Source organism: Harpia harpyja, chromosome 12, assembly GCF_026419915.1.
Source record: "Harpia harpyja isolate bHarHar1 chromosome 12, bHarHar1 primary haplotype, whole genome shotgun sequence".
In the NCBI taxonomy this organism is placed as follows: domain Eukaryota; kingdom Metazoa; phylum Chordata; class Aves; order Accipitriformes; family Accipitridae; genus Harpia; species Harpia harpyja.
In genome coordinates, this window is record NC_068951.1 from 44,543,373 (window position 1) to 44,568,650 (window position 25,278).

A 25,278-nucleotide genomic window follows, 5' to 3' on the forward strand; every position below is an offset into this window, starting at 1 on the left:
CGGCTACAGCTCCGTGACCCTACAGCGGGGTCCCTGGGGTGCCTGGTTCTGCTGGAGCACCGTGACGGGGGTGGAAACCACAGGTTGGTACGGGAGAAATGTCATGTCTTGGAGCTGCAGAGGGAGCTCTGGCTTCCACCTGCACAAGCTTTCTCTACCCCATCAGTATCTCGTACAAAGCAGCTTTGATTCAGGGACTGTCCAGGTCAGTTTTCAGCCATGTAGAGCTCTTCCACCCGGTACTAAGCCCAATAAGAAAGATCACAATTTTTGCTTTTTCCCCCGCCAGCCCGGGGAACCGCAGCCCCCCCAGGGGGGATGAAAGCGCTGGGTGCTATTCGAGGACAGATCAGGGCACGTGTGTGCCATCCTCCTGCCACCGCTGCTGGGCATTTCTAACAAATGGCCGTGCAAAAGGTATTAACCAAATTTTTTAAACCTAGCTCTGAAATCTTACTGAATGTTTTAACCAGACAATTAAGAGAGAGCATGACAGCCAGCAGCTAAATATAGCTCTGGAGCGGTGGCAGCAGCGAGGTTTGGGAAGATGTTTTGAAGGGAGGCTGGGAAACTGGGGAGCGCTGGTGGGGGGGGGGCGTCCACCAGTTCACGCTTCGCTGCCTAAGCTGAAAGTGCAGCCAGGAAAGATAATGCAGCTCCTCCGTCACGCTGCCAGCTGGGAATACGCTTCAGCACATATTATCACTGATTTGAAATCTCTATGGAGAGTTTATGGCTAAGGTGAACCATGCTGGGAGCAGAAGCGGTGGGGAGGGGAAGGACCCTGGACCGCGGCGCTGGATGCCAGCTGGGCACGGGGCTGCTCCTCTGCCGGCTCTCCCAGGGCATGCCGGCTGCCCTCGCTTCTCACCCTCAGCTCCTCTCTCTGCCTGTGTTCCAGAAGCTGTGAAAGGTTTTGTCCACAGCATCAGTTACCTTACGCAGTGGCAGGAGTTATCTGTTGACGTTGCCTTGAGCATCGCTGCTTCTGCTGAGGGTGCTGGGGATCGAGGGCTGTGCCAGCACCCTGGCCTTCAGGACCACCGCCAGTGCTGCCTGGCCGAATCAGGCCTTGTGTCATCATTTTGAAGCTGTTGGTTGTGAGACTGAGCCCCTGCTCCCACATGATGAACCTGGACCGTCTACCACCAGCTTGCACACTTGAGCTGGTGAGGTTGCAGCTCAAGCAGGCTGGGCTGGAGCCCGCACCCCTTCTCTCCAGCTGCCCTCGACATCCCTGGGACTCGCTGGTTAGGACATGCTAATGTGGTTTTTGGACTATGTTCATTTAATGGTCGCTTGGCACCGAAACAAATGTATTAGATTTGTTGGAGAAAGTTTATATCCCAGTTAAATGGCTTTTATAGTTGCAGCCCGGCTGAGAGAGCTGATGCGGTGGTTAGGGCTTTTGACTCAGTACTTTGCTGCTCCACAGACTGTCCACAAGGTTTGGGGCATCCCCATCGCTCCTCGTCCCCTTCTCTCCTGCGGACAGCGTTCCCCTAGCCCGGGGGAGGGCTGGGGGGAGAAGCGGATGCTAAAGGCACCGAGGCTCAGATACAATGGCGACCAGAGAGATTGACACACTCGCTTTGGCGATTGCTTAGGAGAGGCAGTGAGTAACCAGCTGGGCTCAGGGCATCCAGCAGAGGAAAAACGCCGGAGCCTCGGCACCTCTCGGGAGGTGTCGCTGCTGGCTGCCTGCACCGCTTCCCGAATAACCAGCTCCTGACACGCCAGGTGCTCGGGGACGGTTAATGAAGCAGCGTGGATTGTTACCTGAGCAAAGACAAGCGCTGAGAAGTTCTCCTGAAGTTACTTAAATCAAACAATGCTAGCAGCCTCCAGCACCCCCTTCCCTCTCATTATCAGTCAAAACAAAGTTGAAATAATAGCATACATCTCTCCCTGCAAGCCACGAGACATCAAGTCACCAGGAAAGGGCTGAGAGCAGCTCATCAGAGCGCGTGCCGCTTGTCTCCCAGCATCCCACCTTTCCTGGTGATTGAGCAATTACAGCACTGACTTGCACTGGGCTGGGGCAGAACTGCTTTTATTTTAACACAGCCCAGAAGTCTGAGGGGAAATAAAAGCTGTGGTCTGTCCCTTTTCCAAGCCAGAAAGGCCCCTCGCCAGCCACAGCAAAGCCCATTTGAACACTTGCGGTGTCCGTGCCGCCCCTAGAGCCTCTCCTGTGCAACTTCTCCTTTTTTCGAGGGCGGGTGCTTTGGCTGGGCTCAGGGGGCTCCGTGACGGTGATGGGGGACAAGTCCTGTCCCCACAGCTGCCGGCCGGGACAGCCGCTGGGTGGGTGGTGGCACCGTCACGCTCTGGACCCTGTGGGTGCTGTGTGTGTCACTGCCTCTGAGCCAGCAGACTGAGCGGACACCTCTTTCCCTTCCCTTCCCTTCCTGCTGCGCACATGTACATGCTGTGTGTGCTGAACTCAGGGTGCAAGACCTGCAGAATAAAACCCACGATGTGCATCTCTCCCCACAGCTACCCCAAAGCCCCGACAAGCTTCTCGCACCGCCGCCTTTTCCCTCGGTCGCCGTCCCTGCTGGCAGGGCCCAGCGTGCCGTGGCCGGGAGGAAAGCCGAGCCCCCGGGCTGGCTGACCTCCTCTGCCAGCGCGAGCACGACAGGGGACGAAGTCTCGTCACGCAGCACAGCTCTCTCCTAAAACAAGGCTGCTTTCTCCTCCACGGGGCTAAGGACAAACTCGTGCCAGCTAAAAGCAGCTGGCGAGCACAGCCGCTTGCGAGAGCCGTACGCCCAGGGATGCGGGCGCAGGGTTTGTGCCACGGCCCTCGCCATCCCGCTCCGACCCGGGAACTGCCGCCCCAGGCAGCGCCGCGTGTTTCGGCAGCCAGAGCGTTTGTGCCGGGTTTGCTCCCGCCGAGCCCAGCCGTGGGAGTGAGCCGGGATCCGGGCTGTGCCTCCGCGCTGCCGCTGAGGCCGGTCTGAGCAGCCGCAGAACAAAACCAGATGGCAGAGGGGTCGGCTTGGCAAACGCCCGTCCGAGGGGTGTGAGGGCGGTGGAGAGGTCCCGTGCTTGAACGCCGGGGCCGGGAGCCCAGACCTGCTCCGTCCTGCAGCACCCACGTGCATCACCGCGATGGGAGCAGGGGTGGTGGCTCTGCCTGCCCGCTCCCAGGCAGTGACAGACGATGACTGTTTCGTTCCGCTGCGCGCCACAAACCCCGCGTCCTTTCTCAAAGTGGAACCAAAACGCTGCTCTCCCGCCTTGCTGGAGATTTAAGTTGCGCTCTGCTGTCTGTGCGTGACGGTGCATGGCGGTGGGGAATCTGTCGCCGGTGACCCTGCCTGAGTGGTTTGGAGTGACCCTCCTTGCTCAGTACCTGGAACTGCACATCTCCAGATTGCGCCTACATATTTTTACATTAAAGTCTGCAAATGACAAATTGTAGCCTGTAAGGAGAGCAGGAGTCTTCAGCATCAGCCGATAGTTTACAAGAGAGAGTCCAAGCAGATCTATGGGAAGGGAAGCGGTGCCAGCCCTGACGCATGCTTCCTGCATAAAACTGAATAGTGTTACAGGGACCTTTTTTTTCTTTTGTTGCTGTTGACTTTTCTTCAAATCACAGTATCAGTGCTAGCAAGGGCATTAGGCATCTGGGAAATTATCTCCTTCACGTGCAGAGCGTAGTTCAAAAGTTTTCATGACACCTGCACCTGCATTACACCTCATTTTACTGGATAAAAGGTGTTAACAACTTTACAGGTTTGGAGTCGATGAAAACGAGCATCACACTCAAATCATTTTCAAAGCAGAGATCTTGAAAACCACTGGCAGCCTGACACACTTCTCCATATGTTATATAAAGTAACTGTTTACAATATGAGCTGGCAAATATCATATAATATAACTAATAACTAGATGACACTGAAAAATGACTCATTTTGAGTGATCTCATATGCATATTTATACCCTTAAAAGTATTACTAGGAAAAGAGCAAAAGCTTCTCGAGGAGCACCAGCCCGGCGGGTGTGCTGCTGCAGCTCCACCTGGGGATTTCTGGGGGTGCGCAGCCCGCTTCAGCCCTGGTGTCCTGGGGCATTTCTGGGGGTGAACAGACCAGTTCAGCCCCAGCATCCTGGAGGATTTCTGGGGGTGCACAGACCAGTTCAGCCCCAGCATTCTGGGGGTGCACAGCACAGATCAGCCTGGCATCCCAGGGATTTCTGGGGGTGCACAGCCTGGTTCAGTCCAGGCATCCCAGGGGATTTCTGGGGGTGCACAGCCTGATTCAGCCCCAATGTCCCAGGGCCCCTCGGTATCTCGTGCTGCTGCAGGTGAGGTGCAGCACATCCACCTCGAGAAGCACCGACATGGGCAAACGGAGGAGCTGCTGCTTTGGCAACATTGAGCAAGATGAGGGTATCTATCTCAGAAGACAGAGAAAAACCTGTAGAAAATTAGTAATTCACTGCACTTTGCCATAGTAAAATGAATCTGCTGTCCTCGTTTTGGCCAAAGCCATCTGACTTCTACTTCCTAAGTCCTTTTCCCTCCCAGCATCAGGCTGGGTCTCTTCCCCCCCCATCGGCCCGACGCAGAGCACCCTGGGGCAGTGGGCCGGGGGCTGCAGCCTGCCCGAGCCCCCTCGGCTGCCCCGTGGGCTCAGCCTGTCCCACCTGCGTGTTGGTAGTGCAGGAGGAGCGGGGCTGGCGGCTGCTGCTGAAAGCGCCCTGGCTCCAAAATGGGGCTGGGAAATACCGCGCCCCAGCAAGGCTGCTCTGGGCAGCCTCTGTTCCTGCCATGTCACCTGCTTAGCTTCAAATATTAAATCTGGCATTTAATTACAGGTAGTGATGACAGCGAGGTTAGTCATAATGCAGTAATTAAGCCGAAGGTTTGTATTCACTAGCTGCCATTGGGCGTACCACGGCGGTGGGGGAAGGCGAGGCAGCAGCACAGCCAGCGCCTCTCCTGCCGGCAGCAGGGTCGCACCGAGGAGATGCAGGAGCGTCTCACAGTGTGCAAATTATTTCTGGGGTTTGCTGGGGTAGACCCTGTCACAATTTAATATAAGTTTGTCTTAGCCTAAGAGGCAAATTCTTTTGTTTGATATTTTAAACAGTTCAGTCTAAGAGGCAAAGCAGAGCCCAGAACACAGCCCCTCCTCTTCTTGGCGTTGGATGCTGACGAAAAGGGCGATGGGGCTGAGTGGCTCCGGCTCCTCTGCTCCCTCCTGGAGATTTCCCACCAGTGTGAACTTACCAGTGCTTCTAGATCTGCTCCGGACTCCTATGGGCACAGGGGCAAATTACCAAAGCACCATTTGTCTATTGCCAGTGCATCACGTTTTCTGCCTCCCCACCCTTTACAGCAAAGTATCAGGAATTTCTTAAAACGCTTATGGTAACTGCAGCAAGGGCCATATTAAAGCAAGTTGGTCACTGGGATACCGGACCTTTGGGGAAGGGGGCTGTTCTGCTGATGGGGCTGCATTCACTGCCGCATGTTCTTGGCCAGCACGAATTCCCAGGGCTGTGGCTCCGAGCCCCGGGCAGTGCAGGGGGCTTCGGGGGAACACGCTGGTAGTACCTGTTTCTTCAGCCCCTGTAAAACGAGGGTGGTAGAAAACATCTCAGACAGAAGCTGTAAAACTTCTCTCCCTGCGAGGCTGAGTACTGCAGTAAGCAATTTCAAATGTGTCATTTAAAGTGGAAAAAAATAGCATAAATTACAATTGGATCTTAGCATCTTAGGTACTCATGCAGATGCACGTAGTTATACATACTTCCCCCCTTAGATATGTACGTATGTAGTTGATAGTGTATTTTTAGATGCAGTGTAAATTGATCCTATTCATAAGCTCTCTGGTTAGGATAAATTGATTAAGAAAAACAGCAACTGAAAGCTTTTGTTTCTATAGAAATACAAAGTAGCCATGCAATTCTGGGAAGAAAAGCGAATTAATTTCTGAAGGTTTACTTCAAAATCCCCTCCGGGATGGCTGCTGATTGCTCCGAAGCAGGTGAAAAGCCCGTGCTGCCTGCGAGCTGCCGCTCTGCATCGCACCTTCAGCTCCGGCGGAGCGAGGAGTCGTTAGCGGGCTGACACGCACCCCGTGAGCCGGGCGAGCTGCAGGCAGGGCTCCGCTCTATTTTGGGTGCAGATAACTATACTTAGGGCTGAGTCATCCCTTCCAGTATCAGTTGCAGGAGAGCTTAAACGAGCAGAGCCGCTGACCAAACCCGCTGGCGAAGGTTCGGGGCCGCGTGCCGGGGCTGCAAACCCAACGTGGAGCCTCTCCGCCGGCGTCAGCAGCCGCGGATCCGGCCCACGGGTGACAGCGTGGGTACACCTCTGGCCCCTTCTCGCTGTCCGAGCCCGGCATGGGGTGACGGGGTGAATTTCGGCTGGCGGCTGGAGTGGGGAGGTGGGTGCTGCGGCTGCGCTGGGCTCCGTCCCCGGCTGCGGGCAGGGCTCCTGCGAGCGCCCGCGGAGGTTTTAAAGGCAGCATCCCTCTGTGGAGCCGTCCTTGCAGGGCACCGTGGCCTGGGATGGGAGTGCTGCAGAGAGCTGCTAGCCAAAAATTCAGGTCTGCTTGCTTACGTACGTCCATTAAAGGCAAGTGCTTATACAGCCCTTTACTGGGGATTGGTCTTCGCTGGTATTCAGTGGTATTTAACCTCTCCGTTTTAGTAACCTGTTGATGATCCCAGAGCCAGCAAAGAAGCTTTTCAGTGTACTTATTAAGAAACACATATGAAGCTGGCTGTAGCAATGCTAGATATCGCTGGTATGATACTAGTCCTGCCAGCAAACAGCAAAGAGAAATGTTTTTCTTTGCAGATTTATTCCCCATGCAGAAAGGGAAGGCAAGAGAACATTTTCATTGAATCACATCCAAACAGTCAAGTCAGCCTTCTCCATCTGCTTGAAGTGAGGGTTTAGTTGTTAATTTGCCTCCATGGGTCTCTCTGTACCTATTTTCTGTGGTGTTACATTGGACACCTGTAGGTCGTTTTTCTTCTGATTTTTGCTGTGCTCAGTTATCACTGTGAAGTGACATTTTGCCCAGTGTCTGAAGGAAAGGAAACAACTTCGAAATAAAAGATCATTTTGGTGAAAAGCTATTCTGATGGTAGTGAAAGCCGGCTTATAAAACCAGAGCTTTTACTCTGAATTGAGTCCCTTAAGTAATATCTGAATATCGGCATAATTTTTTTTTAAAACCATTTAACTTTGGAAACTTTATTTTTAGCGTATAAATGTCAAGGCAAACAGCAGCTTTTCAATCTTCCCCTGGCTCCTCCTGCTCAGTGTCCCAAGCTCCCGCTCCCCTCCAGCACCCCTCCGCGGGGCCAGGAGCCCCTTCCATGGGGGGGGAAGATGCTGCTGCACCCGCCTGGGCCGGGGGTGATGGGCTGAGGGGTGTCGGGGCCATCACGGGACTGGGGCGGGCAGGGAGAGGAAGCAGACCTTCTCCCGGCTCTCTCCCTTCCCCGAAGGACTTTGTTTTAAAACAAGTAGTCTTTTAAAAATCTAGGGCAAGTCAGTCGCTTGCCAAAATTAGTCTTTGTGCAAGAGCATGAGAAGGAATTTTAATGGGTAGCTGGTGTGTGGGGATGGAGGGAAATGACTGCTTTTACTATCTAAATGCTGTTTTAAATAAGGCTGTAATATCAAACAGCTTTGCCACGCTCGCAGATATGTTTTACAGGAAGCATCACTGCCACCGCTCAGTAATACACAAGAATGTTAAACAACAACTTACTTTTTTATTTGTGCCAAACGTGTCCTGACACATTGCTGAGGCAGATGAAAGCTGCAGCTCAAAAGAAAGCCCAGGCAGAGCCTGGGCGCGCTGCTTTTATCTGGCCTGGTTGTTGTCATCGCGTTGGTAATTGCTACAAAAACCCTGCAAGGCCATTTTTCATGTTCTATTTGCCTAACTGTGGCTGAGGGGAGCAGGGAGAGGCAAAACCCATCCTCAGCAGCACCCGGCCAGGTCCTGGGGCCCTGTATGGAGCCCGTGGCTGGGATGGGGATGGGATGGGGACAGGGATGGGGACGGGATGGGGACAGGGGTGGGGATGGGCTGGTTCAGCAGCCGGGCTCCAGCCGGTGGTCCCTGGAGCCGTGCCGCCCTGAGCAGCTGCCATGGAGGTACGTGGTAGAGGACATCATTGCCAGTTAGGGAATGAATATAATAGAAAACAGGGAAATGGGAGTTGCTGGTGGAAAAAATAATTACATGATTGTATGCCCAGCTCCGTCCTGGCTCCTGCCCCTTGTCAGCACAACGCGGGCTCTTCGCAGCGTCGTTGTCCAGCCTCACTGTCTCCTCGTCCCGTGGGCTCGGCTGGCTCCTCCGGCTGCCGGCGGCTGAAGAGCACCTATGGAATTATCCGAAGGGGCTGATCATTTGTGATTTCTTTTTGCAGAAATTATGTTTGACTTTGTAAACTAGAATTCATAGGTACAGTCCCCTCCCTAGAGCAAAAAGTGGTTTATTATTTTTAACCGGGATTTTATAATCTCTGCCTGCGCTGGTCCCAGGTATCCTGCCGAAGCTGCGTGTGTCCCCTGGGACATGCTGTGGGGCAGCGCCACTAATTCACAGCTCTCCTGGAGCAGGAACAAAATCCACACGATGTACTGCTCTTACTGGTTACATGGGATGTACTGGTCTGTCCGTACGCTGAGACAGAATCTGTATGACTTCATTTTGCATTCATCTATGTTTCTGAAGGCACCTGCTGTTCAGGAGGCGTTTCTCTCTGCTGCTGAAGCTTTCTCGGAGCAGAAAAAAGTTTCTCAGTGTGGCAAGTGAAGCAAGTCCCCGGGGTGTGTGGTGCAGAAGCAGCTTCTGGCTGTGCTGGGGATGCCTGACACATTTTTGGCCAAGGGAAGAGCCAGCCAAAGGGCAGCCGGTGCCAGCGGGGCCGTGCAGAGCGGGTCTGTGCCCAGGCAAAGCAGCCACGACAGAACCGCAGGTTCTTCTCTTTAATGCAGATGTGCACATCACAGTGTCAGGCACAACCTTCAAAGGGGGAGAGATGGACTTCAGTTTGCTTGAGCCCAACGTCGTCGGCTCCAGCAACTGTGGCACCCACGGCAGGTCCGGACCCCTGTCCCGGTTCAGCACAGGAGGGGTTCAGCCGTGCTGGAATTGTTCCTGGTCACCAGGGTCAGTGCTGACACTGCTCGCTCGCAGGACGGTCAGAGGAGCCTTTAAGGAAAGAGCAGCAGCCTCTCGTAAAGGCAGTGTCGTTCAACAAATTTACCATTAAAAAGGCCCAGTAATGCCAAACAAATAAATAATTTCTCCTCTACAATGCAAAGTTTATTTGTTTTCCATGTATAACTGAACTTAGTTGTTTATACTGAGGATATTCAAATTCTACCATGCAAGTAGTCTGCAAAGGATTAAACTTACATGGTTTCTTAAAAGTACTCTTTAATTCTGAAATTAATAATAGCATAATATGTGGTACGAAAACTGCGTATAACCCCCAAGAGCTTCTCCCAGCTGGGTCCCAGAGAGACCAAGCGAGCAAGTCCTCATCCGTAGGTGCCAGGGCTGTGCCCCAAGCCTCCAGCGCATCGTTTCGGGATGCTCAGCTGCGTGCAGGATCGTCCCTTCCCCGCCTCTGCCAGTCCCTTCTGGCTCTTTGGGTGGCCTGATATCAAGGTGTGGCTGCAGCACTACGATAACCCAAATGCTGGCTAATGATGTCCTATAGCTGACACTAGCAGCTCTACAGCCCGCCTCTCACCCGAACTCCACTGAGCTGGCAGTTAACTCCATGGCTGGGTCATTTCTCAGCAACCGTCTTGGAGAAAAATCAGTTTCCTACAAAAGGCCATTATTCGCAGTGGAAGGAAACGCATTTTTGACCAACCAACCCCGCTTTCACAGAGAAATCTCTGTTGGAGAGCACGTGCTGCCAGCGGGGCAGTGGGTGCCTGCGTGCCGGGACCAAGCCCAGCGTGACCGTGTCCTGGGTGTCTGGCCTTGAGTCGGAGGGATGCCCCGGTCCCTGTGTCGCGGTGCGCTCACAGCCATCGCGTTCTTTCACACAGCGCAAGCGTGGAAGTGGTCCCGCCAACGGCCAGTATCACGTATCGGGACCTGGCTTTGGTTCTTACCATCACTAAACCAGAGCTGAGGCACTCGCCCTGCCGGGTAAGGTCCATGAGAGCGGCAGGGCTCTTGCTGACGGATTTCTGTCTGTCCCTGGGTTGCTGCCGCAGCCTGCGGGAGGAGCGTGCAGGGCGGCTGCTGCACGGAAGAGCCAGAAACTGAATGGAGAAGACTTTTATGAATTATTTACATAAATAGCTCTGCTGTTCCTTGGCTCTATGGGAATGCCAGGAAGGGTAAATGGTGTTCTGAGCATTTTAAATGACCGGATCTTCCAGTGGTCACTCAGGGACACAAGGATGCTCCTGCAGGCAGGCAGCAGCCCGGGGGGGGGGCACGCACAGGCAGAGGCGCAACCGCTCAGGACCCTGGTAACGGGTTTTCCCGTGGGACTCGCTGCCTGATTCTCAGCTGGGAAGTCCGGCGTACGCCCGGGCTTCAGGACACCTGCCTGCTGGCTCTTGCCCCGTGCCGGCTGCCGCGACCCCGGCTGGGGAGCGAGAGCCCCGACCGAGGCGGGGGTGTTGTAGGTGCAGAGAGCCCGTCCAGCTCCTGCACGTCTGCTCCTGTCCTGCCAGTGAGCTGAGCCGTCCGCGCAGCCCGGCGGCTGGCCAGGAGCAGCGGCCAAGCTGGCGGAAGGGTGGTCACCTCGGCACCCTGCTCCCACCACGGGGCCGGGGAGGGCGGTGGGTCGCTGCCACCTCGCAGAGGGGTGACGCCGGTCCCCAAGGACCGCTGTGCTAGTGTGCGCGCCCCGGGGGCTATAAATACACCCAGCACTTCACTGTCCTCTCGGTACCTCACGTAGAGGCACTGCTAGCATTTGTGACACCCACACTCAGCTGCCATGTAACTCGTGAAGTCTCTGGGTATTTATATTTCTGCCAGCAGACTACGGTTGGTTCAGCCTCAGCGGCACCAAAAACTCTGCATCTCTCACGCCTAACCCTCGGTCAGGTTTAAGCCCCGCGGGGCTGCAGGCACGGCTGCGGGGCAGGCAGCAGGGCCGGGACCCCACCGAGTCCGGCGGGGCTGCGCACCGGCTGCCCACCTCGCTGCTGGCAATGATTTGGGGTAAACCCCACGGGAATGTGGCACTTCTCCCGGTAGCCTCCCAGCATTGACCTGCTCCCAGCCCAGCCCGCCTGAATGCAGCCCCAACCGTACAGCGGCATTCCCGGCATCTCCCTCCCGCTCCCATCAGAGCAGGAGCCTGATGCTGGCAGCAGAAACCCGAGCTGCACAGTTTGAAAACCCCCATTTATTTAATTATTTATCTATTCAGCCCGTTGCCTATTGCCACAGGCTTGTCTTCTATTTTCTAACGCAGTAGGATAATTTTTAAAAAGTTTATAAACAAATATTCCCTATGTTCACGAGTTGCCTCACATCTGCCAGGGTGACAGCAAACTGCGTTTGCACACTTAGGCCATGGCTAAAGGAAGCCAGAAATAAATGCACAATCAGTTCGAGTATTAAAATATGGTGTTTACACACTGTGTGTTGCTGTTTATGTTAAATATAATTAGCAAGAGCAGAGCTTTACAAACCCCGATGCTTCTAGACCTGACTTACTTGTGAGTATTTAAAGGTTTCTGTGCTGAGGGTAGAGGAGGCCATCGGGTCTTAGAGGGTGTTGGATGGGAAAGGGCACTTTGGAAAGGCATGAGATAGCACTATTTGTTGAAGATGGAATCCATTTACTGACAAGAAAATATCATTTCAATTGAAGGGATACTACAGCAAAGCTAAAACATTTTCCTGAAGTGCAAAGATAAATGAAGAATGAGAAAAAAAAAAAAAAAGAGGTAAATAAATCTTAAAATAAGGCGGGTGAAATAAATGAAATACCAATCTCTTATACCCCATGTACCTGCAGTTTGCACCCCAGCATCACTGTCAGCGCCCCACACCCATACCTTCAGTTTGCAGGATCAAAAAGTCTTCAACAACAGAGATCCGTCCCTCCCCTTGCAGCGCCGGCTGAGGGTCTGGGTCCTCGGTCCGTGTGCTGGGGTTTTTGCCTCACGCAGTCACTGGAACAGCAAGAAGTCGGCAGGAATTGTCCCCCAAAGCAGCCGTGCTGCTGCGGGAAGCCGGGATGCGACTGCACCCCTGGCCCTTCGGAGCGATCCCAGCAGCATCCCCAGGCCAAGGCCCCGGGAGCGGGGCTGCCTCCGGGCACCGCGGCTGTCCCGTGGGAATAAAGAGGGAAGCAGAACGAAACTCCGCACTGTGTCAAGTCAGGGTGGCTGCAGGCAGCGAAACACGTCAATGGCATGAAAATAGAGGTCGGCATAAAATCTGAAATACCTATACTGTCAGGCAAGGGATGGATAAAAAAGGGGGTTAAATATTTTAGTTGGGTTTTAAATGTTAAGCCGTTTGGGAAGGAACAGTCACTCTGCACTCTGCAACAAAATCAACAGGCAGCAGCCATCGCCAAAGAGGAAAAAAGGAAGTTTCTGTACAGACAGATTTAGCTTTTGATCTGCCCAGACCGGGCGATGCACTCCAGGCTGTCAGATCACAGTGGCACATGCTGGACAGTAACTGGAGGAAGAAATACCCGAGGCCGAGCGGGAGCTGCAGAGGAAAAGGGAGAGAGGGACTGGGAGCAGGTTCTTCTCCGGTCAAATGCTAGAAATGGGAGAGATGCTCGGAGCGGGTGGGGAGGGGGTGCTGGGTCAGCCCGCCGCCCGCAGAACCGCACACACATTGCCTCTGTCTCTGTTAGGAGGTGGGTCATTCACCTGCCACCGGCGGACGTGCTGTCCCCTCAAATCCTGCAAGACGAAGCATCATTCATTTACTCACTTATTTTGCTTCTCAGTTGATCTGCCTGGTTCTTTGCAAGGTTTTAAACTTTATATAATCTTGCAAACCTTTTATTATCTGTTTTTAAGTACATAGCGCTGCCTGAAGAATCACCTGGAAACATGAATTAATTGCAATAATACAAAAGGCAGAAAAAGGGTTTCATAATTTTATTGGAGCGGTTTCAAAGTGAGGTTGCTAGGTACAGTGCCAGTAACTCTGTGGCTGCAGTTCTGCTGCCACTAAAAATAGTTACGACTTCAAAAGCCATGCCTAACAGTAAATGTACATGCAAACAACCTCGTGCTTTATTAAAAAACAAAATCTTTTTATTCATTAAAATTATAGACAAATAAGGGGATTTTTTTTTTTACTACTATTTAATTAAAGCAGTTACATAACCTGAGCTTAAATACCAAGTAGCACTGTCTCTGCAGACATTGCAGTCAAATTTCACTAGTATTTACACAAAAATTAAACCTACTCAACAATATTAAAATCACAGTACAATAGAAAAATAAACATTTTCACGTATATCCTTGAAACACACTGTAATTCACAGCCACAAAATAAGTAGTGGTTTTAATTCACAAGTCGTACGTCTTCAAAGTATTTGAAATTACTGTGCCAATACAGTTAGGCTCTGGAAATACTATTCTGTAGTAGATTCTGATCCAGTGCAACGCACCTGAAGTTAGAAATAATACAGCAAATGTAAGCAGGGTGAAAGAGTCCTATTCAAGCAGCTATAGTTGTTGTGAGTTTTTTTTAAAGTTAAGGGCTTTTAGCGTTGTCTAAACCAACGTCCACCCGAGCGTCAGTGTTTCACCCCTTGCAGCAATACTGTCCAAGCGCTTGCACCATCCCCAGTTTGCAATTGGCAGATGTTGAGCACAGCTGCTCAGGAGCTTGGAATACTTTTTTCATACTGAAATTCAACTTCAGGCCTACAGCTTCCTTCAAAAATTTTACCAGAGGTGAAGACTAACCATGGCAGGTAACAAGTACGAATGTATAGACTTGAAAAATAATGAGCTTATCACAGAAGTAATACCTGTGTTAAGACAAACCACTCCTCATTAATGTTTTTGTTCTGGACCAATCTGAAGACAAAAACTAGTAACAAGGAAAAAAAAAAACGAACCCCACAAAGGCAATTAGCAGGTTTTTTGTCTCCTGGCACCCCCGGGGCCAGCACGTTTACCTGCTACAGCCCTGACTTTCCAGGTGGGACTGCCCCTTTCCATAACGCGTTCTGCCCAGCTCCCGGCGGGACCAGCGCTAGAGCGCGTTGGGCTCAGCGGGCTCCGGACGGACTCAGCCCTGCAGCTGGAGCAGCCGCGGCTCCTGCAGCTCGGCCGGGCACCCGCGCCAGAGGCACCCGACGCGCCGGGAGCCTTGTGTCCCGCTGTCCCCCCCACCTTGTCCTTCCTCATCCAGGAAGGGGATGCCAGGCTCAGGAAAACTCGGCGCGACCCCTCTTTGGGCTCATACAGCATGACCCCGGGGGTTTAGTCTATGGGCCCACACTATGGAAACAGATCTTCAGCTTCTGTCCTCGGGCACGGCCAGGGAGGCAGCGGGATGCTCTGCGGCGTTCGCTCGCGGGCCGTCAGCCACAGAAATGGCCCTGCAGCTTCCCACGGCCAACTGCCGCAGGATCGCAGGGGAATTCGGGCTGGGAGGCAGCTTACCAGGGCATCGAGTGCAATCTCCTGCTGAGAACAGGGTCAGGCAAGATACTTCTGGTTCCCTATGTCTCATCATTATTTCATTAACTTGGTGTCATATGAACTGGATTAAAACAAAAAAATCCGTGGTGCTGCGTTACAAGAATGTACAAACTGACAGCAGATCATGCGCAGGTTTCATAACGATTTCATTTTGTGTTAAAGATTACCATATGTAAGAGTTAATGGGCATAAACGAGAAAAAAGAGTAACCCTGTGAGCTGGAGGAAGCAAAATATAGCTAATGAATAATAATTTGTTTCAGCGTGGAGCATTGTAGAATGCTTTGGCAAAACTTAAGCTCTAAATAACTATTTACTTCAAACCTTTTGGTGTCTTCAGTGAATGATTTGTAGTTATTAAAAGATTCCCAAATATACCCAGAGGAAAAAATAGGTTAAAAGCATGACTGTGAAATCATAAAACGTTTAATCTCATTTGCTAGCTGAAGGCTACTACAGCACAACAAGCGAAGATGGAAGTTTTAGGTGGTCTCCCTGTAGTGAGACGATGTGCTGAATCTAGTTGCTAGTAAACCCAACCCATCGTCAGCATTGATTATTAATTAACAGCCCAAAGGCTGTAGCTGAGATTGCCTTCTCTTTGCGTATCGGATAGATCAGAAACTCCCGTCGAGTGGCTTAGGGAAAGGCTTCTTGGACCATTCCCGTCACAGAGGTTTATGGATAAACACAGAAATCACCTTGGGCCTCTAACGCTGGTGGACTGATTGTCCTCCGTATTATAATAAGGGTAAGTGCCAAAAGGCAAATATTTAACCACAGACTTGCCAAGTTCCCCAGGAGCTAATGGCTCCAGCCATCACACTGCCTGGAGAAGATCTGCCTGGTTTTTGTCCCGGTGGCGTCCAATCCCCCCCGTCTGACCAGCCTCCTCTCCGATGGGATGGCCCAACAGACACGATTCCGTCATGTTGCAGGTAAAAAGTAATCGTGTGGGAGGAGATAGGAATTTGGTGTGACTTCACAGAGGTTGTGACTACCCCATGTCAAATACAGCAATGCTTAAAAAAAAGAGCAGGAACTTTACATGAGATTGTGAGGCTCGGCTTCAAGTGCCAGCTGGATTCAGAGGAGGCTGTGACATCTCGTACAGCAGGGTGTCACATCGGAGCAGGATGCGGTTTGAGGTGTTAGCTCTGCAGGCCATAGGATCTGAAAGATGGAAAATAAACTGTGTGTAAAATGCATTTAATGATCCTTCTCAGTGTTCGGCGGGAGGCTCCTGTACGCTTCCGTGAGGTGAAGATGCCGAGTGCAGTTGCCTGCCACGGCTGATCATCGGTAAAAGTGATCTTCATTAAATAAAGTATCAGAACAGACCTCAGTAACGAACTGGGTGAATCATCTGGCCAACTGCAGAGTTCTCTTCAGCAAAGCAAGATGAAACAGAGAGAGCTTTCAACGGGTTCACGAGGAAAGCATAAAAACACTGCAGGTGTCCGAGACCCAGAGGACTGCAGGGAAGACAAGGTAAGAGAGGCACGGCTGTCCTGAGCTCCAGAAGGTGGATCTCCCTGGCAGGGCGTCTATCCAGACCGTGGGTCTCTCCTGCAGCTTGCCCAGCCTGCTATAGCTGGGCCCGCAGAATTCTGTTGCGCTTGGATTTCATACACACTGTAATAGTCAGCCAACTTTGCCATATTAAAGAGACATATTGCAAAAAGACTGCAAGTAACTACATAAGGACCGACCTGGGTGTGCGGTTTTACATTCTGCTGTGTCTGTTTAGGATCTTTTTTCAGACATGAATTAGTGGAACATTTTATTTCCTAACTGAAAGAAAAGAGAGAAATAGACCACGAAACGCTGGGAAATGAACACGATTTTAAACCTAGAGAAGCAGATTCAGAGAATATCCTATTTTTATGCGCTCTCTCCATTTAATTCCTCTGCCATTCCAAAAAAGACACGCCTCAGCTGAATGAAGTCTCAAATAATCACATAATAGGAGAAGTCATTTATTGTGAATCAGGCTCATTCTCCGGTGATATAAATAGGCTGTGCTGTTCCACAGTCTTTTGTCAGTAGGGATTAATTAGCAATTGACCCTTGGTCGGGATTTCTTCACTACCTCTACATTTTTCATCTTATAGGGCTAAGTGAGATCTTAATATTGCCTTAAGAAGCTATGCTTCCTAAGCAGTAGTTTAATTTATCTCTAGGCTATAAATCAGTAGTTCAATTTATCACTAGGTTACATATCAACAGTGAATAGTCAGGGTGGAATTGAGTTTATTACAAAGATGTTCTGTTAGAAGACACAGTATTACAGTGATTGAAACATGCTGTTAAATTTTCCATTAATGCCCAATTCTGAATATGAACACGGAGAACCACACTTTACATACTTTACATTTAGCTTTCTAATAAATAAGTTCAATAAATAGGGACTTGGCAGATTAAGAAGCTGTACGTGTGAACAGAAGCTGCTTTACGATGTTGTCAAAAAATAACTAGAGCTATTCTTGTTGTTACCAATCACTGGAAATTAGTAAGTAAAATATAAATATTTTACTTTTTTACTATGAAGACTGGAGGAATGCAGATCTGTTAAAATCACCCGTAGGATTACATAGAACTTAATTTTGTACACTAAATTTATAATTTAGAGCATGCTTTCATACCATTTTTAGCACACAATATTTTCAAATACATTTCTTAAAAATATGAGAAATGAGTAAGACTGCTCATGTGAGATTTCGTCTGTGCTCTCATCACTAGCTCTTGTGTTACACAATATTGCAGTTTGGCTAATTTTGCATGACCTGTTCCACATTTGGAGAAGATATATAATAAAGGGCCGGATTTAGTCTGTAGTATATCGCAACATCTCGTTAATACAGTAATTTATTTGTCACAGTACAAAAAAATTAATTCCCCCCAATTATTTTTTATATATATATATATATATATAATATATAATCCATTTATATTATCCATCGTAACGATTATTTTCTTGGGAAACAACTCTTACATTGCCTCTAAAGATTGCCAGGAACAGAAATATTTTCATACCAAACGAAAACGCAGGTAACTCGAGCAACTGTAGTTTTACTTGTCTGAAAGGTACAGTTATTTTCAGCACACACACGTCTCACGTTTTACCCGTAAAGAACTCCAGCAAGGCTCCCAACGCCGGCAGTCAGGCGCTCGCGCTGCAGCGAGATGCTGGTCAGCCTCTGGGACGGGCGTCTCGCCCCCAGCTCCGCAGAGCTGGCGCGGGCACTCCCCAGGCGAGCCCAGTCCATGCTCAGCCCCGTCCCGCCGTTCCTCCGGCCGACAACGCGCCGGTTTTCCTCAGCACGGAAGGCAGGATGGGACCGTCGGCCGCTCAGAACCAAATCGCCTCCGCACGCGTTCGCCCGCCGACATCTGTTCACGAAACGCACCGCTACGTGCACGCGCAAAGCAGGCGCCTGCTTGCACCAGCTCCTAGAGCGACCTGCTTATCTGTCTGCCAGGGGCTGAGGTGTCAGTTCACCTGGAAGCCAATTTGCCTTTAAAGGGGGTCCAGATTTTTCATGAACAACCATCGTAATCTGAAAGCATAATCATGCACACATCAGTAAGCCTACCTTTTGTAAAACACCGGCACTCAAAGAAGACTGAATCATAAATGCTACCGAACTATCAAATAATTATCAACACTAGAAGTAGATGAAGAAGTAATAAAACTGCAAAGGTGAGATAACTGCATCGTGACTTTGATTTAAATACGTGTTTACAACGGCAAGTGAGCGAAAGGCTAGGCATGTGGACTGAGCCTCAGACGAGAAGATACTGCTCTTTCTTATTTTTATTTCCTATTTTTAAAGAGAGGCTGATTGAGAACATTTTTGAACGTGGGAGACTAAGTCATTAAAACAGAAGCACTTGGATCGCTTTCTTCCTTCAGGGGATTTACTTCATTTTACTTTATCTGACACAAGTCGGAAAGAAATGAGAATATTGTAAGGAGAAGGAAAGCTGAATTTTGACACGTTATTTTCCATTAAAAATCTTCCACTGACTTTGTTAGGCTTTTTCTAAGATCAGAAAATGAGGCTTTACCTAAAGCGAATTTGAGAGACTGGTAGATTTTCCTCACACACTTGTAGCACTACAGTATCCTACTGTCTCAAAGCGGAGGATTTTTTCAAACTGTTCTGAAATCTTTCGCGTTTGTTCACAAACTGGTATCTCCGTTCTGTTTGTACTCTGATAAAATATTGAGAGTCATTTCCTCGCTTTTGGACTGCACGTTGTGTTCACTTCTTCTGGACGATTTCCTGGTCGCCCTGGAAAGCCGCCTTCGAAAGGTATCGCCTGCCAGGAAGTAAAGAATGGGGTCGACGCAGCTGTTGAGGCTGGCCAGACCCCTCGTCACTTGGTAAGTGGCATAAACCTTATCGTTGAAGGCACACATTTGTGGAGTCTGAAAATCCACCCTGGCTCTTAGATTTAAGGTCTTCATCACGTGGAAGGGAAGGTAAGACACAGCAAAGACCGTCAACACAATAATAACCAGGTAAATCGACTTTCTCCTGAGAGGAGAATTGTCCAAATCTTTGTAAATCAAAGCTTTCACGATGAGCCCATAGCAACCAAGAATCAGTATGAATGGGATGCAGAACATCAGCACGGTGGTGCACATGCTGTAAATGAAGTAACTTCTCAGGTAATCATCAGCTGTTGTGTCGTAGCACGTCGTGGTTTTATTTCTCCTTATCCCCGTTCCCGAGTAGAAGAGTATGGGAGAAATCACGGCCACCACAATGACCCAGACCAGGGTGCTGACGTACACCGCGTTCTTCTTCTTCAGCCTCCCCAGCGACTTCAAGGGGTGCACCACTCCCGTGTACCTGTGCACGCTTATGCACGTTAGAAACAAAATGCTGCCGTACAGGTTCACGTGGAAGATGAACCTCTGCAGCTTGCACATGATATCGCCGAAGATCCAGTCTGTTTTATTGAAGTAGTAAAAGATGAGGGCGGGCAGAGTCAAGACATACAAGAAATCAGCCAGGGCCAAGTTGAACATGTAAACCGAGATGCCGCTCCAAGGCCTCATGTGGAAGACAAACATCCAGATGGCCACGCTGTTGCCCAAAAACCCAGTGATGAAGACCAGAATGTAGACGGTGGGCAGGTAGTAGAACTGGAAGCCGGTTTTGGTCAGGGAACACTTGGTGGTGGCGTTTCCCGCAGACCAGCCGCTGCTGGATAACAGGTTGGGTTCAGTTCCATTCAAAGCAGCAGAGAAGAGGACTTCGGTCATGATCCTTCCACCAGAGTCACATCGGTCTGAGGGGAAGCAACAAAGTCTCTACGGGAACAGCAGCGCATCTAAAAAAAAAAAAAAAAAAGAAAAGAGCAAAGAAAACCTAACTGGAAGGTGGAACCTGCCCGGCTTTCCGCCACCGGGTTTCCAAGCGGCTGCGCTCGGCTCAGCCTTCTCCCACCCGCGCAGGTCGGTCTAGCGTGGGGCGCGGACCGTGTCCCCCCCCCCCACCCCGCCGCACGTCGGGGACACCTCGGCGGGGGGGGGAGCTGCCTGCCGCCGGCGGGCCCCCGCTCCCGCTCCCGGCCGGGCAGGGCAGGCGGAGCGGGGGCGAGAGCGGGGAAAAGGCGAGAGAGGAGAGAGGGCGAGCGCCGCGAAGGGGCAGCGGGGCCGGCCGCGCTCCTCAGCCGAGCACCGCCGCGCCCCGGCCGCCGGCCTCGTCCCACAGCCCGCCGCGGTTCCGCCCGCCCGCCTCCCCGAAGTCACCTCCGCCCGCCCGGCTCCCTCCCCGCCCCAGGTGGCCTCAGCCCGCCCGGCTCTCCCCAGCCACCTCCGCCCGGCCCCGCTCCCCGCGTCGCCCCCGGCCGCCGCCGCCGCCGCGCCCCAGCCCGGCTCCGCGGAGCCGCCGGGGCCGCCCCCACCTGCCTCCCTCGGCGCCCTCCTCAGCCCGCGCTCGCCTCTCCTCGCCGCCGGCAGCGTCCGCCCGGCGGGGGGCGGCGTCCCGCCCGCAGCTGCCCCGGCCGAGCCGGCTCCCATCGCCGGGCAGGGCAGGGCAGGGCAGGGCAGGGCAGGGCAGGGCGGCCGGGCTCTACGGCGCCTGAGGCGCGGGGCGCCCCTCCATGGCGGCGCCGCCGCCGCAGCCCCTCCGCTGCGGGAGGCAGCGCGCCGGCCCCGGGCGGACTGCGGGAGGGAGGGCGAGCGGGCGGGAGGGACGAGGCGCCGGCTCGGCCCAGGGGCGCGCCGCCCGCCCTCCGCGCCGCCCTCGCAGGCGGGCGGCGCTCGCCGCTCCCCGCCCGCGGCACATGGTGACGGGCAGGGGCTGCAGGCGCTCGGGGAGACCGTGACACACACCCGCCCCCCCCCCCCCCCCCCCCGGCACAGCCCTTGCTGCGGGCGACACCCGCCACCCGCGGGCCCCCGGCCGCGTCAGCCGGCCCACCCGAGGCAGGGGGGCTCGGAGGGGCAGAGGCGGTAGCGGAGCAGGCCGGCGGGTCCGCGTGGCGCGGCTAGGCGCGGCGGGCGTGTCGCCGCAGGCGAGGCCAGCGCCAGCAGGCACGGCCGCCCGCCTTCGACGGCGTGGCGTGGAGTGGCATCGCCTCGCCCCGGGGGGCTGTGGGGGGCACGACGCCGGCGAAGCGCGGGCACGCGGGACGGCCCAGCGCCGGCCGGGGCAGAGGAGGGCAGGGTGCTCTGCAGGTCCTCGGTGGCGACGGAGGAGGAGGAGGAGGAGGAGGACACCGCGCCTGGGCTAAGCGCCCTCCGTCCGCCATCTTCCCCGGAGGCTGCCAGCACCGTCGGGGCCGGGCGTGCTGCTCCTGCGCTGCTGCTGCTGCTGCTGCTGCGAGCGGCCCAACGCCACCTCCCCGATCCTGCTTTCGCTCAGCCCTTTGAAATCTGCTCTGCAACCCAATTGAAGCTACGAGAACATGTTAATTGCTGTAAATGGAACAGCTGAGCAGAAATATGCTCTACTGACCTCTAATTAAGCGCTATACATTTGGCGCTTGAGTCAGAATACGATTATTATTTATTGTCTTAGCAAAACACAATCTGCTGGTTTCAGCCATTTCTTCCTTGTTCACATTTTAGTTAAGATGTGTGGTGAGTGATACATGAGCTAGTCATATCTCCTCTCAGCTAAAAGCTGTGTTCTAGACGGAGGATTATTAGTACTTCATGAATATGTATTCATTTTTCAAACTTTTGAGTCTGTCTAAATTATAAAACTACTTTGTTGGGAAAGCTTAATTGGGAAATCAGCTGCATATTGTATCCCTGTAGGAATACGCAAGTGGATGCAGATGGAGTTGCCAGCCTGGCATCTCTTTTGGGGCAAGTTACACAGACTACGACTTTGAAGCCACGGCTTAAATTTTGTAAATACGGAGACCTTTTCTTCTTGTATATTAGGGTTTTTTTTCTTTTTGTACTCATCCACTAACCGCATATTTACTACTTTGAAGATTCTTTTTCATTTTAATACAAATTGAATGCGAAGAGAAAGGAAAGCGAAAAATGAGACAAGAACAGCAACACCTGTAAAATCTGTGTTTGTAAAGCAAACCCAGTTTACAAAACTGTTCAGTGGTGCCCTCTAGGATTTTAAAGTGCCAGCAAAAACTAATCCTTAGCCTCAGTGTTCCCACAAGAGAAAACATCCAACCCACAAACCAGACGTACGGTGAATACAGTGTAATAATATCGAGCCCACCATGCTGGTTTATGAAAAAGCCATCTTGGTCCTCGGAGAATCAGCTGCATGGCCAAAACCAGAGTTTATTCCAATAAAGGACTTGGATTATTGTGTAAAAAAAATAACAAAAAATACAAAGCGATGCTATTAGCGTACGAGAAGCCTTTTAGTTTATCTTTCCCTTTGTAATTGTTATTTCATTAGTGATTCTCTCAGTCCCACTGCTAACACATAGCTTCTCTTGGCAGCTTCCTTGAATTCCCTGTCTTGAGCAAATTTTGAGTCATACCAGAGCAGCGTTAGATAGCATCAGTAAATATGCACTATGAACTACCGCCTGTTTGCCTCGGTTACCTAAGCAGCGCCGTAAATCCAAACCGTGGAGACGAAAGGTCGGAGCAGTAATTCCGGGAGCCCACAGCCTCCCGGGGAAGGAGGCGCTTCTTCGGATTTGGGCTCGCGCCTGAGACAGGCTGAGGCGCAGGCAGCGACGCCGGGCGCGGGGTCGGGCCACGGGGACCCTGCCGTGCCGCGGGCGGGTGCCGCCGGCGCGAGGGTGAGCAGGACGTGGCTGCGTGTGCTGGGTTTGCCCAGGCACCCGTGGCAGCGTTCACGCCGACGTGACGTTCGCCGGGACGGGAGAGACAACACCTGATCCGGCATGGAGCTGTGGCGGCAGAGAGGGGGGATTCCTCCTCTGGTGTAACGTTCCTGCGGGGCCGGTACGCGTAGTCAAGGATGAACACAAATGCATAAATATCTGAAGGCAGAAGTGAATCCCTACCAAATCCATGCTTCACATCCTTCAGCTGCAGCGCTGTTGATCCGTTACTAAAGACTCCAAGCTCAGATTTATAATCTGGTCTGAGAGACTTCAATTTATTTAGCCTTCTGTGCCAGGGCAGGATTTTCCAAGATACCTGACTCATCCCTGTAACTTTTTTCTGAGCGTCGTCTCATTTTTCAGTGGCTTTTTGGAAGGGCGGGCACCCGAAGCAGACACCCGTTGTTACCGTGTTGCTGGCATTGATTACCAGCATCAAGCGGCCTCCCTGCCCCAGCAGTTTCTGACGGTGCCCTCGAGGGCGTAACGTCACGCTCACGCATCGGCTCCCGGCTTCTCCTGGGGAAGCACCTCCGCCATTAGAAGATCAGGTGCTGCCCCATACTGCAAACAGCAGCATCTTTCCAGAACCACACTCACCTTGCCTCACAAGAGTAGAAAAGAGCCATTTCCCTTTTTAATGCACGTTTTCTAAATCACTGGCATTCTTGCCTCCTTTTTACTCCTGCCTCACATACCCCACTTCGTCCAGGCTTTCCTCTTCCTTTTTTATACCCCAGTTACTGTGGCTGCTCCGTATTTCATCCTTTGCCTAGCCTAGCAAACCTCACCTCCTGTCTCTGCCTACACCGCTTTTCCCCTCTTGCTACAACTTGGGCTCAGCCGGGCGCTGCTGATGAAGGGCAGAGGCGTGTGGATGGCCGGGACCCTCGCTCCTCACCGGCTTTAGTGGCACTTTGGACCTGCCAAGGAAACTGCCTGCCCGCTGCAGCCGGTACTGTATAAGCAGCAACATCCCTGCTGCTTCATCGGCAGCCCGCATCTCAGCACCGCCCTTCTGAGCCTGCCAGTACTGGAAATGGAAATCTCACATACTGGTTTTAACAGTTTGCACATTCTGACTGCAGTGCTTCAGCTGCGCAAGGTCCAAGCACTTACTTGAGTAAAGAACGAGGCATATTTTTTAGCAGCCATACTGTTACATGCCTTCGTACACAGCCAGCAAATTAGTGTCTTCCTGCTGGTATCACTGATCTGTTCTTAGTTTGGACCACAACCACAAAGCACGTTGCATTAGCACCTTTTCCTCCATAGCTCTAGCATATGCCTTGTAGCTGAATAGGTTTCTGTCTGGTGTAGCTGAAACTGAATTCCTTCCAGCTTTGCCTCTTAATGCACTTTCTGCAAAATCTGGGATTTTATACCACTGATTTCCACTAAACTGAATGTTTTGTTCTGTTAACAGCTGATTTAACTCAACTCAAACGGAGGATATATCCCTAATGAGAAAAGAAAGCATGCTTGAGAGCAAATGGAAATTCCCAGTCAGTTCAATTAGCGCTGAACTATCGCAGTGTGTGGGTGTGTGCAAAGGGAACGGTCTGGACATAAATCCAGCTGTTTCTACCTGTTGGTTTTGCTTATCAGGAAGATTTAGATGCAGATTTCAATATTTCAAAGTGTGCTGGTATGAACAACAGGCCCAAACGAGGTGCAGGCTGAGAGGCTGGTGGAGAGGACCCCCATAAATGATCATCACAATGCCTGCTCATAGTGAAGGTAAATATAGATAGATAGATACAAACACACATGTATATAAGGCACTCCTCGTCTCACTCGGGAGTGCTGCTGGCAGGGGTGGGTGAGGACAGAACTCAGAGGGTGAGCTGCTCTTGACTCCCTGCTGCAGGACATCTTTCTGCTGCAAAAATGCCTATTTCACATTTTACCTGAATTGGCTTGTGACCTTCCTATTGGCTTCTGGTGAGCTTCATTCCCCTTTTCATTAGGAAATGCGTTAGGTCGAATAATGCTTTATCACACTGTATTTTCTTTCTCCAGTCTCTGCAGTTTCATATCTTCCTTTTTCATTTGTCACAGAAGACAGCATCTCTTCCCAGCACTCCTTATACAGCTGCAGACTTTACACAGTGAGCCTGAAATACAAATTTATTTTATTTTAAAATACCACTGCCTGCAGTATTTAAAACAATACACCTTTGAAGCTGTAGGAAGTCCCTCGGCTGGACTTCCAGCGGCCACCTGCACATATAGGTGAGAACTGAGGAAATTCTGGTTTAAAGGATTCGAGCAAACACTTACTTGTACAAAAAAGCAGAGCTCGTC

General features: G+C 51.7%; 1 protein-coding gene and 1 long non-coding RNA gene across 5 annotated transcripts in view; one reads left to right on the forward strand and one right to left on the reverse strand.

Moving 5' to 3' along the window:
- Nucleotides 1-330: 330 nt before the first annotated feature.
- On the forward strand, nucleotides 331-9,321 carry LOC128149136 (uncharacterized). Its single transcript, XR_008237545.1, has 2 exons — nucleotides 331-417; nucleotides 8,537-9,321. It is a non-coding gene; the product is annotated as an uncharacterized LOC128149136 (long non-coding RNA).
- Nucleotides 9,322-16,909: 7,588 nt separating this feature from the next.
- Nucleotides 16,910-25,278, reverse strand: part of P2RY1 (purinergic receptor P2Y1) — a 39,656-nt gene continuing 31,287 nt past the window's right edge. For 2 of the 4 annotated variants that reach the window (XM_052803367.1, XM_052803365.1), the window contains exons 2-3: nucleotides 24,882-25,088; nucleotides 16,910-20,019 (exon numbers count right to left, since the gene is read on the reverse strand). In XM_052803367.1, coding sequence (XP_052659327.1) covers nucleotides 18,860-19,951 — 1,092 coding nt within the window. In that variant the 5' untranslated portion in view covers nucleotides 19,952-20,019; nucleotides 24,882-25,088 and the 3' untranslated portion in view covers nucleotides 16,910-18,859. Of the gene's footprint in view, nucleotides 20,020-20,595; nucleotides 20,842-24,881; nucleotides 25,089-25,278 lie in introns of those variants that run through there. The other 2 variants (XR_008237466.1, XM_052803366.1) reach the window with 2 other exon arrangements.